The sequence below is a fragment of the Capricornis sumatraensis genome, chromosome 4 (assembly GCF_032405125.1).
Source record: "Capricornis sumatraensis isolate serow.1 chromosome 4, serow.2, whole genome shotgun sequence".
In the NCBI taxonomy this organism is placed as follows: Eukaryota; Metazoa; Chordata; class Mammalia; order Artiodactyla; family Bovidae; genus Capricornis; species Capricornis sumatraensis.
In genome coordinates, this window is record NC_091072.1 from 135631889 (window position 1) to 135645060 (window position 13172).

At 38.5% G+C, this 13172-nt stretch overlaps 1 protein-coding gene across 1 annotated transcript in view; it reads right to left on the minus strand.

Moving 5' to 3' along the window:
* Window positions 1-13172, minus strand: part of PIK3C2G (phosphatidylinositol-4-phosphate 3-kinase catalytic subunit type 2 gamma) — a 487933-nt gene that overhangs the window by 327690 nt on the left and 147071 nt on the right. Inside the window, exons 13-14 of the mRNA XM_068970622.1 lie at window positions 11421-11549; window positions 1841-1955 (exon numbers count right to left, since the gene is read on the minus strand). Coding sequence (XP_068826723.1) covers window positions 1841-1955; window positions 11421-11549 — 244 coding nt within the window. The remainder of the gene's footprint in view (window positions 1-1840; window positions 1956-11420; window positions 11550-13172) is intronic.

The window sequence follows — 13172 nt, forward strand, 5'->3', positions numbered from 1 at the left end:
CTTCCAGGATCTGTGCTCCTAAAGCAGCTGATCCCCTCACCTGAGAGGAATCAAGGAAGGTCTCATCGGATAGTCTCTTTCAAATCTCCCACCCTACCTCAGCCACTAAAGACCCTGATAATCATTAATTTATATCCATAAAGCTCTGGCAATGGGCAGACTTGGAAGATTTTTGTTAAGCTCAGGTGGTTTGGATCTGGCAAGGAAAAGTCTGCATTCATCCTCTTAAAGAAAGGTAGTTGTCCTGTTACAAGGAAACATCTGCTAATCACCAAGTCATCATCTGTTGAGTGTCTAGGATGCTATGCCAAGATCCAACCTAATCAACCACTTCTTTGGCGTGTGTGTGCTTTATTTTTTGACAACACCTGGCTTTTATTTTGTATTTTGTATTGAGGTATATAGCCAATTAACAATGGTGTGATAACTTCAGGTGGACAGCAAAGGCACTCAGCCATACATATACATGTATTCATTTTCCCCCAAACTCCCCTCCCATCCAGGCTGCCACATAACATTGAGCAGAGTTCCCTGCACTATACAGTAGGTCCTTGTTGGTTATCCATTTTAAGTATAGAAGTGTGTATGTATCCATCCCAAACTTCCTAACTATCCCATCCTATATTCCCCACCCACAAACCCCTGCATTGGCAATCAGAAGCTCCTTCTCTGTGTGTCTCTCTTTTGTAACACTGTTTTTTTAATCACCCCATCCACGGATTAGAAGTGGATCTTCAGCTACGGTCTGGAGGGGGAAGTTCTTCCATCTTGCAAAGTGAAAGCCACGTTTTCTTATTAGTGCTGCTTTTCTTTTCCATTTTTAACAGCTTACTTTCCATGTTGCTAAACTTTGTCCCTCACTTCCTTTACCGCAGACCTGGAAATTCTACAAACCTATAGACTCTACTAATTTCCTCCAGCATAGTGATTCTCACTTGAGGGCAATTTTATCCCTAGAGACCATTTGACAGTATGTGGAAACATTTTTGGTTATCAAAACTGGGAAGGTACTACTGGTACTTAGTGGGTAAAACCCCAAACACTGTTAAATATCCTACAGTGCACAGGGCACCCCCCACAACAAAGACTCATCCCATCCAACATGTCAATAGTGAGAGGTTGAAAAATCCTGTGCTGTGGCGCACAGCTCAGTTTTTCCCACGTAGATGGAGTCTGTATTCCCCGCATTTGCATGTATGGGAGCGGTTAGGCTTCAGGTATCTGATGAACCTGATCATTTACCAGCATGAAAAAAAGGGAGGGAAATGAAAAAAAAAAAAATCCTCTGAGCAGAAAGGATGAAAGCCCAAAATCATTAATCACCTTTCATTCATGATTACAAATCACAGAAAGGAGAGAGCCTTTAAGGAAAAAGGAAGGATTTGGTTTGCTGTTTCTCCCCCTACTATTCAGCTTAATGGCTAGTCATTTAGGAAACACGTAACAAAAGAGATTTTAAGGCAATATGACATAATGAAGAGGTAGGTGTGAATAAGGTACCAAGTTAATAATATATACTAATGACTGTTTTTAGACAATGGAAAGAAAAGTGAATATGTATAATGAGTAGACTCCTGGCAACAGTCCATTCCTTTCTTTCCTGATTGTGTTGGATGGAGAATGGCTTGAAATTGCTATTATATAAACTGGGAGAAAAGTGCTTTGAGAACACTGAATGCAAAATAAAAGCAATAGAAGTTTTACAGATCCCAGCAGGCCGGAGAAAGAGAAGACTATTAAAATGTGTGATCCTGGAAGAAAATTGTTTCTGTAATTGACAACAAGACATTTATCAAGTAATGCGTGCTGTGTGTACTTTAATCTCATAGCCTGGCCTTACCTGCAGGGTCACTGGGGATGGCTGACTTACATCCCACACTCCTGGAGCGATCATTTCCATGGGAGGCTCACTTTGTAATGTCATGCTGAACAGCACAGACCCGAGAATGAATCTGCTGCAAAAGACAACACATATGGACAGACAAAAGTCATTTCAAGAGGGAAGGTACTACTATTTATAAATTAAAAAAAAATAAGCACAGTTAGCTATTTAAGTAGCTTCACTCAGTAGTTAAAAGAGAAATAAGATATTCCACAAGTCTAGATACTGATGAATGGTTCGTTTCTAACAATACCACATGCACGGTGATGTCTGTAGATCACTACATTTATTTTCCACAAGAGAAAACTGTTTCCACAATGGTTTCTAACAGGTAGCACTTACTCTTAATTTCCAACGACGCTGATTACAAGATGGGACTAAGAATCTCAAGTTTATATTCTTGGAGTTATGACTGCCTTAAATTAATAAAGATGTTAATAACTCTTAAGAATTAATTTTTTTTTTTTTTTTTGCTTCATAGGGTGACTAAATTCCCTGGGCATCTTTAAAGATATAAACTCTAAATTTACAAAAAGAAAGGATTTAAATTAGCATATGATTTGCACATCAAAGTAGTTGTGGGACTTCATGGAAGAAGTGGTTCTTTATGCATAAATAGAAAGATTATTCATATTCTGAATATTTAAACCTATGTTGTAAATTGCCATAGTAAATGAGAGTGAATACAGGAAAGACTTTAGACAGGAAGAATTCATGGATAGTTTTAACAGCTTCAATAACATCCAAATTCACAGAGGCTTATAGGAATTAAAAAACAAGCTACACCTGGCTTGTATATATGAGTAAGATTATTGGTTAAAATGTTCTACTGATCTGAGAACAGTCTTTGATTAACATACCAAATTAAAACTGTAGAACTTAAAGTCAACAAGATTAAAGTTTATATAGAATTTTAATTCATTAAGCAAGTCTTTGGAAAATAACATAGAATTCTACCTTGCCATTTAATGGACAAATATGCAAAGTAAGAGGAAAAAAATCCAAATAAAGTTTTCTAAACCCTTAGCTTCTTGAGGCTTGGCTTCTTTAGCTTTCATATTAAGAGATACTATTAGAAACTATACAAGGAAGTATAATTTTAAGGATTACTGTGCAGATATTTTTATATAACCCAAGAATATTGTTTTAGCAGGATGAATTTTGAGTCCTTTTTATCCCTTTCTTCTATCCTCACCTCATCTGGAGAAATTGAGTTTTGTTTTTTGTTTGTTTGTTTTTTGGTATAACAATACCAGGGACCAGTATTAGCCAATACCAGCATTAGCAAAAGTAGTGTCAAAGTGTTAGCTGCTCAGTCGCATCTGACTCTATGTGACCCCATGGATTGTAGCCCGCCAGGCTCCTCTGTCTATGGAATTCTCCAGGCATGGATAGCCATTCGTTTCTCCAGGGGAGCTTCCTGACCCAAAGATGGAACCTGGGTCTTCAGAATTGCAGCAGATTCTTTACTGTCTGAGTGATCAGGGAAGCTCACAGTATATTAGCAAGCTAAAAGTTAACTCAGTGGAGATAAAGATTAGAAAATTATTACTGTGATTTTCTCTTTTACCTTTCAGAGTATATAATCTTGCCCCAAATGGTCTGAAGCATCCATCTTCTTGGGAAAAGTTTTGGATTAGTTTCAGCCAGAATGCAAAAGAAGAGTCCTATAATTGAGCGTGGAGGGCTCAGATGTTAATGTCCTCTACAGTGTTTACAGGAAATACACCTATCCATGGTAGAGTAAACAGGAGTGTAGGAAGGTGGGTGTGGCATACTGGAAGGAGAATGTGGCAAAAGAAATAGCTACCACTTCCTGGCAATTTGAGTTGGTGGGAAGCAAAAGACAGAGAAAGAGGGGACAGTGCGATCATGGTATCCCAAGTTCCCCTTTTCTGCCCATAGGAAGGCAGATGGGGAGGAGTGTTAAGTAAGTGAGCACAGCCTAATGCTGAAGGCAGAGGGGGCTCCATTTCATGCTCTGTGCTTCAGATCTGAGAAGAAAATAATTTCTTGAGCTGATCCTGTACAGACTTGAAGAGTGACCTTTAACATGGGGCCACATGATATACAGACCAAAGGAACTCATGTTCAGCTTTATTGGGTTTTTGGTTTCTTTACAGAAAAGCCAGAATCTAGACAGAGCTGAAGATGTCTGTGTGAGAATGTTTCCATACAGGGAGTCAGGTGGTGGGGACAAAGGGCTTCTACAATAAGGGCATCTGGTTAGACCATCTGAGCTGTCAGCTTGGAGTCTTGTGTGGGTCTGTGGTGCCTGCAAGACCCCAGGACACCCTGGCAATGTCAGTTAGCCCTAGCCAATTTGGGAGAGTACCAATCACAGGCTACAATAGATGGAACGAACAACCACCAGCTTAAAAATGCCTTTGATTTGGATATTGTATGTCACTAGGCCAAATAATCTGTTTCTTTTCTGATCCTTTGTATCCAGATTTCCCAAATGATGCAGTGGTAAAAAATCCACCTTTCAATGCATGAGATGAGGGTTCTATCCCTGGGTCAGGAAGATCCCCTGGAGAAAGAAATGGCAATCCACTTCAGTATTCTTGCCTGGAGAATCCCACAGACAGAGGAGCCTGGCAGACTATAGTCCTTGGGATAGCAAAAGACTTAGACAGAACTCAGCGACTAAACAACAACGGTCCTCTTAAAGACTTAGGGTGTCAGGAAGCTGAGTGATTGGGCATTTTATCAAAGGAGGCTGCATAATTCTAAAAGGACCTATTTAGATGATCAAATTGGCTAATTTTTAAGTAATCAATGGAAAATTTGTCCTCTTCCTTAGTTACAGGGTGGGAGCTCATGAGGAAAAGTGTGATATATTAATTGCACTTTTTCTTCACATCTAAGTTGTGTAGTGAGCTATATTTACGGCCCTACTATATTTATTCATCTTGGCCATATTTCACTCTGAAAATCTGAGTGATCTAAGCTGATTCCTACAAATAATGAAGAGACTCAAGAACAACTGTGAGTTATCTGTCGTTTGCCTCCTCAGATGGAGTCTGGATCAACAGTCACCCTGGCCTTAACCCTGAGTTGCATGGGGCACAGCGAACTCAGAACTCTGGATTCAAGTATATGTATGAAAGGATGTATCAGGGGATAGGGCATAGAGAGAATGAACTTCTAGTTGTCCAGTTAAGGTTAATATAATATATACTTTAAGACAATTCTGGGGGAGAGGATGTTTGACACCATTCTTTTGGTTCTCTGTGTGCAGGAAATTACCTAATTTATATTCTGACAAGGGGCCTTCTTCAATATTGTAAGCATTACTGAAGGACTACCTTTCCATAGATGTCTGTGAATAGAAAATATGAGGATGAGCAAGATGATCAGTGGAATCAAGGGGTTTAAAGAATGCATCTTAGTGTTGGTGGTCTCAGAAAAAAGGATGAAAATGGAAATTTTTAACTTCCAAGTTGGTGGGATTCACCAGTAGGTTTTACATTGCAATGCCATGCAAATGTTTATGAAGTCAGTTAAAATTAAGCAAACAAAACAAAAACATGATGAAAGCAAAGCATACCAGAAACAGTTTCATAATTGTGGAACAAGCACCAGATTTATACCAGGACATCTGTATCCTGTCTTCATTAGCAAGCCTTAATTTGCTTAATTTCTTTGAGCTTCTGACACAGAATCAGTAGTTTTATATTTGTCTTCATGTGGCCTTGTGTTTAGGGGAGTAGACTTTAGAAAGGTGATGTGCTGTGCTGTTCTTAGGCACTCAGTCCTGTCTGAGTGACTCTACTACCCCATGGACTGTAACCCACCAGGCTCCTCTGTCCATGGGGATTCTCCAAACAAGAATACTAGAGTGAGTTGCCATGCCCTCCTCTAGGGGATCTTCCCAACCCAGGGATTGAACTCAGGCCTCCTGCATTGCAGGGGGATTCTTTACCATCTGAGCCACCAGGGAAGCAGAAAGGTGCTGAGGAGATGGCAAATTGTTGTTTAGTTGTTAAATCATGTCCGGCTCTTTGTTACCCCATGCACTGTGGCCTGCCAGGTTCCTCTATCCATAGGCTTTCCCAGGCAAGAATACTGAAGTGGGTTGCCATTTCCTCCTCCAGAGGATCTTCCTGAACCAGGGATCAAATCCATGTCTCCTGCATTGGCAGGTGGATTCTTTACCACTGAGCCACCAGGGAAGCCATGGCAAATAGACAGGAATCTAGAATTTCAAATGCTACCCTGCCTACCTCACCAACATGTATATGCACTGTTCATTGATCTTATATGTGGAGATTTTGAATAAGATGTCATTAGCAAAGGACTATGCTGATAAATAACATTTCTATCCTTAGTTCAGTTCAGTTCAGTCACTCAGCTGTTTCTGACTCTGACCCCATGCACTGCAGCATGCCAGGCTTCCATATCCATCACCAACTCCTGGAGCTTACTAAAACTCATGTCCATAGAGTCGGTGCTGCCATTCAACCATCTCATCCTTTGTTGTCCCCTTCTCCTCCTGCCTTAAATCATTCCTGGCATCACCGTCTTTTCCAATTAGCTAGTTCTTCGCATCAGGTGGCCAAAGTATTGCCATTTCAGCTTCAGCATCAGTCCTTCCAATGAATATTCAGAACTGAATTCCTTTAGGATGGACTGGTTGGATCTTCTTGCAGTCCAAGGGATTCTCAAGAGTCTTCTCAAACATCACAGTTCAAAAGCATCTATTCTTCGGTGCTCAGCTTTCTTCACAGTCCAACTCTCACATCCATACATGACCACTGGAAAAACCATAGCTTTGACTAGATGGACCTTTGTTGGCAAAGTAATATCTCTGCTTTTTAATATGCTTCCTAGGTTTGTCATATCTTTCCTTCCAAGGAATAAACCTCTTTTAATTTCATGGCTGCAGTCACCATCTGCAGTGATTTTGGAGCCCCAATAATTAAAGTCTCACTATTTCCATTGTTTCCCCATCTACTTGCCATGAAGTGATGGGACCAGATGCCATGATCTTAGCTTTCTGAATGTTGAGTTTTAAGTCAATTTTTCACTTTCCTCTTTCACCTTCATCAAGAGGCTCTTTGCCATATGGATGGCTTTTTGCATTATGGCTGTTGCCATAAGGGTGGTGTCATCTGCATATCTGAGGTTATTGATATTTCTCCTGGAAATCTTGATTTCAGCTTGGGCTTCATCCAACTCAGCTTTTCTCATGATTTACTCTGAATATATGTTAAATAAGCAGGGTGACAATATATACCCTTGATGTACTCCTTTCCCTATTTGGATCCAGTCTTTGTTCCATGTCCAGTTCTAACTGTTGCTTATTGACCTGCATACAGATATCTCAGGAGGCAGGTAAGATGGTCTGGTATTCCCATCTCTTGAATCTTCCACATTTTTTGTGATCTACACAGTCAAAGGCTTTGGCATAGTCAATAAAGCAGAAATAGATGTTTTTCTGGAACTCTCTTGCTTTTTCGATGATCCAGCGGATGTTGGCAATTTGATCTCTGGTTCCTCGGCCTTTTCTAAATCCAGCTTGAATATCTGAAAGTTCTCGGTTCACGTACTGTTGAAGCCTGGCTTGGAGAATTTTAAGCATTACTCTGCTAGTGTCTGAGATGAGTGCAACTGTGAAATTGAGAATTCTTTGGCATTGCCTTTCTTTGGTATTAGAATGAAAACTGACCTTTTCCAGTCCTGTGACCACTGCTGAGTTTTCCAAATTAACCTGCAAATTGAGTGCAGCACTTTCACAGCATCATCTTTTAGGATTTGAAATAGCTCAACTGGAATTCTATCCCCTCCACTAGCTTTGTTCATAGTGATGCTTCCTAAGGCCCACTTTATTGGCATTCCAGGATGTCTGGCTCTAGGTGAGTGATCACACCATTGTGGTTATCTGGGTCATGAAGATCTTTTTTATACAGTTCTTCTGTTATTGTTGCCACCTCTTTTCAGTATCTTCTGTTTCTGTTAGGTCCATACCATTTTTGCTCCTTTTCCGGTTAGGTTCATACTGTTTCTATCCTTAAGTGTGCTTTAAATTTCAATATTATACAAATTCCTATGCCTGGAAAAACCAAATGAAAATCTCTAGCACCAGGAGAACAGATAGGCTAGTTGACCCTCTCTGGCCCCCTGTTTCCTCAGAGAATTTTTAAAAAATGGTTAGAATAAATTAATTACTCCCATTTTTAGGTATAGGATTCTATGGATCCATGGTTTGGCATTCTGGAACCAGTACTTTCAGAAGATTTGATCTTATAAAACTCTTTGAGACTCTGACTCTCATAGATCTAACAGGTTTCATGGCCAGGAAGAGAGACAAGATCCCCTCCTGTGCTGGTGAGGTTTCCACAGCTCAGAAGCAGGACGTAACATCTAAGGGCAGGAAGGGAGGCGACTTGAAGTAGGAAGATGTGTGCAGAGAAGCCAATTCTCCATTCTGGTTCTTGTTCTATTCCCAGGTAGCCCAGTGACCTCTAGCCAGTCCCTTAACCTTTCTTCATCATAGAGATCTTCATATATAAATAAGATATTTGAATTGAGCTCTGAGAGTCTTTCTCCTACAGGATGGAAGAATGATAAGGCATTTTTATCTACAACTTGTTTTTATTATTTGATTTTAAGGGTATATCTGAAATGACAATACATAGTGGGGTCAGGGTTGGCTACTCAGACAACAGTCTCAGGAATAAAATTGTATTATGATTTACTTAGGATTCTTTTTAAATTCTACAAAAGAGATTCTCAGTTTCCTGGATTTTAACTCATCTCAGGAACTCTGGAAATACTGATGCCTGGGCTTCTCCACAGATCAATTAAATTAGAATATTTGGGAGCACTTGGGTTTTGGGTTTAGTTTTAAATCTCCCCAGGAGATTCTATTGTTCAATTAGGGTTGAGCATCTCTGCATTGAAGGAGTTTACTGCAATTTAGAAATGCTAAGTAAGGACCACACTATTTGTTTTGAATTTAAGTAGGGAAGGTAGCTCATAGAAATGACTGAGGTGAAAGAAAGAAAGAAAGAAAGAAAGAAAGAAAGAAAGAAAGAAATGACTGAGGTGAGAATAACCCTGTCTTACTGCAGTGGAGGCATTGTGAATACAGATGTGGTAGAGCCCTGTCTGCAAAGGAGAGGATTATAAAACTTCTGTGGGCAACATTTTACCTTTGTTCTTGAAACATATCCTTTTAATAGGATTGAAAGTGAGTTTGTGTGCTTGAAAATGTTGAACTTTATTTTTATTTGTACACACTGTTGATACAGCCATAACCAATACATATGAGTTTAAACTCGGCTGGTTCTTCTGAAACCCACCTCTGAAACCCACAAAGAGATAGAAAGACTTTAAGTCTGCATATTTTCAGGTCGTGTGTATCTTGGAAAAATAAAGACAGAAATGCTCGTTACAGCTCCATATGACTAGATATGAGCAATTTGAACTGAAATAAATGACAAAACTGATACCAAATGTTTATGGGCATGGGTCATGCCCATAAAGGAAATGAAATTAAGTGACTTATTTGATGTGATCTTGAAATACCTGCATTACATAAATTGGGTTAGAATCTCTGTAACTCAAAGCAATGAACACAGTGGGAGTTATTACATCTCCCCAACTGGCCACGTGATGGATTTCTGATGTCTTAAAAAGATCTAAATTTCTTTACGTTGTTTAGCCCAGGAGAGAGCAGATTTTCTGATTTTCATAAGAAATGATCTTTAGGAAACACTTTCACAAATGCTTATTGAAATCCTCTTTGAAGTAAGTTGTGTTTCTGTGATGTCTCAGCATCCACAATTTTGCCATTTACCCTTAGGAAAAGCACTTAGTATCAGTCCCAGATGGCATTCCTTAAAGATACCCATTGTCTCTAATCACTTGCATCTTAAATGTCTACCAAAGGTTAAGTGACAGATGACAAAACAACATGGAGGCAGTATTTTGCTATCACAATAAGCATGTAGAAAAAAGCCTTGAAGATCAGTTTGAAAGACAAAAAATATTCCAGACCTTTAATATATTTAACAAGTTTTTGATTACCTATTATGTACAAAATAGTGTTAGAAGTAATAAAATGGATTTTTTTTTTCAGTGAATAGTTACAAATGTATTCTACAACATTTTAGATCTTACTGCAGATGAAACTTTAAAGAAACTCACTCAGGAGAAAGAAAGGCACCTGTGCAGCTGCTCCCAGTGAGAAAGTAATGAAAGTTCTTAGCCCATAAATCAGATTTTTGAAATATCTGCTAACAGCAGTTGGTATTCCCATTAGGGTTGAACTGTTTCTTACAGACTTTTGAGATCTTATTTCATTCTAAATTTCCTATAGAGATTGATTTTCTTCTAATTCAGTTTAATAAACCTGTACTGATTGCCTATTTACAAGAGGTACCAGGTTAGATGACAGAAATTACCAAGAAAATACATTCCCTCTGCTCACACATGTGGAAACTAGCTATAACATGAAAACAAATAAAAGAGCAACACATATACACATACAAACATGCACACCATGTCATAATTAATCCAATAGAAATGATTTATAAAATGTATTCCAGAGGGCTTTCCTGTAACCTAGTGTTTAAGACTTGTGCTTCTACTGCAAGGGGCATGAGTTCGATCCCTAGTTGGGGAACTAAGATCCCACATGCCATAAGGTAAGGCTAAAAGCAAAAGAAACAAGCAAACAAAACCAAAATATGTATCACAGTTACTTTGATGATATTTTATTTATACTGACAAAAGTGGGAACTAAAACCTGATGAGGAATTTTGTTAACATTTTCATGTTACCAAGTCTTTCTAAAAGAGCGGAGGCAGAAGCACTCTTTATAAAATATTACAATAACAACACAAGTTCTAATTCTTCAAAAGTCCTTTTTTTTAACAGTTTGATTCTAAAGCAAGTTTTGTCAAAGGAAAATAACTAAGATGTTTTAAAATATTTTTCTTTAATAACACAGAGAATCACATTACTGACTTTCTCAAATATTCTAAGTATTAATAATTCCAAATCCTTATGGTTAAATTTACAGCTACTTTTTCAGTGGCAACCAGTCCTGACAGAACTCCTATTTGGCTTACTTTTCTGAAAAATATTGTCTTAAAGTTGACATATATTCTTTTTTCTTGGCAATAAAAGGTCAGTAAGCCAATTACATTGAATAATTTTACTTCAGCCAGAATTTCAAGACTTACATGGTTGCTAAATGACAGTACTGATCTAAATCATTTTGCATTAGTAATTCCAGAGAAACTGGCTGGTCAGAGAAGGAAAAGAAATTGAGAGTGGTCATGGCAATACCTTTTCATGGTAAATGATCCAGTTGACAAGCTGAGCATGAAGCTTGTTTCTAAAGCCATTTCTTCATTTTGCTTTTCAGTCCTGCTTTCAACTGTCGTGATTTATATTGAGGTAGCTCAGTTTTAGAATGAAACATCTTCTTGATTTTCTCATTATGCCATATACTGAACATTATCTAGTTCCAAGGAGGTTTTATTGAGATGGAAGTTTTATTAATCACAAAAGATATACTTACTGTTTTGGAAACAGTGGAAAACAGGTCCAGGCCAATAAATCTGCATTGGTTGCATAGGTAATCCCAAACAATTTTATAGTGAGCATGGATTCTCTTGGAAGTGATTTTATTTCAAGAGGAAAATTGATCCTTAAAATAAAAGAAAAAATTAGGTTGGGGTTCCCTGGTAGCTCAGATGGTTAAAAAAAAAATTGTCTGTAATGCAGGAGACCCTGGTTTGATTCCTGGGTCGAGAATATTCTCTGGAGAAGGGAATGGCAATCCACCCAGTATTCTTGTCTAGAGAACTCCATGAACAGACCATGGGGTCTCAAAGAGTCAGATACCACTAAGCAACTAACACCTTCACTTTATTGTGTGTCAAGCACCGTTAACCCTTGATCTCATTAATAGTCCCAGCAACTCTAGGACACTAGGACCCAATTACTATGATGTTTTCATAAACATTTTCTTCTAATACAGTGCTGTGTCACACAAGTATAACTATTTGAATTGAGGCATTCTCTCAAGTTATAATGTTTTATCTTGTAAAGGCAGAAATATAGCAGAAGTACTAGAGTAAGGAGATTGATTACTCTATGGTGATTGTTTTGATTTTGATACATAAGCTTATTTTTTGAAAATTACAAAAACTTAAGCATCAAGAAAGAATGATTAACATTGTCTTAAGGAATGGGGGGAGGACAGGAAAAAACTCATAATGGGTCTTAACCAGTAGCTGGCTACAACAAGGTAAATAGTTGGAAAAGAATATTCCAAAAAAGAAAAAAAGTACACTGACAAGGGCATATAAGCATGGAGCTGAGGAATGGTGAGTGGCGCATTGTCGCTAGAACAAGAAACATAGTCAAGTTGGCCTTAACCTGAAAGTTATGAAGGATGCAATTAGAAAGATAGGTGGTTGCCAGAATATTTAAGAACTCTGTATGCCAGGCAAAGGAATTTGCGATGTTTTTCCTAATGGCAAAAGGAAATGTTTAAATGAGAGAGCTAAAAGCATAGAGAGTTGTTTATAATTTTAAATGTGAACTATTCTGGGTGATGATGAGATTCCAGGAAATTCAGGGCTGATTGCTGAGATGTAATAGACAGTACAATTCCTGGATATGTCAAGGTGAAGAACATCAAACTCAGATAGATATGGGTACCCTGTAGATATGGGTAAAAAAAAGTGGCTAAGGATAAGCACAAGGTTGTTAAAGGAGGAAAAAATTTGAATTTGGGCACCAAATCCATTAATCTATATAAGATTGCCTACAAGGTATAAAGATACTGTAAGACTGGGATGAATACACTTGAGTGGTTGAAGAATCTAAGAAGAAAGGGGTTTTGACAGGAAGCTGAGAGATCTGAGGTTCCTAATGGTGGACAGGAAGAAGGATACCTTTCTTTCCTTTCAGGAGTCATCTTGGCTACATAGAAATGATACAACATTCTCAAGAGAAATACAATGTTTAGGAGAGATAGATTTATGGGTGGCTAGGAAGCATGTGTGGAGAAGGAAACAGCTACCCACTCCAGTATTCTTGCCTGGAGAATCTCATGGACAGAGGAAACTGGCAGGCTACAGTCCATTGGGTCGCAAAGAGTTGGACACGACTGAACGACTTCCACTCACTCACTCAGGAAGCATGTGAGAGTTAGACTACGAAAAAAGCTGAATGCTGAAAAATGGATACTTTCAAATCATGATGCTGGAGAAGACTCTTGAGAGTCTCTTGGACAGCAAGGAAATCAAACCAGTCAATCCTA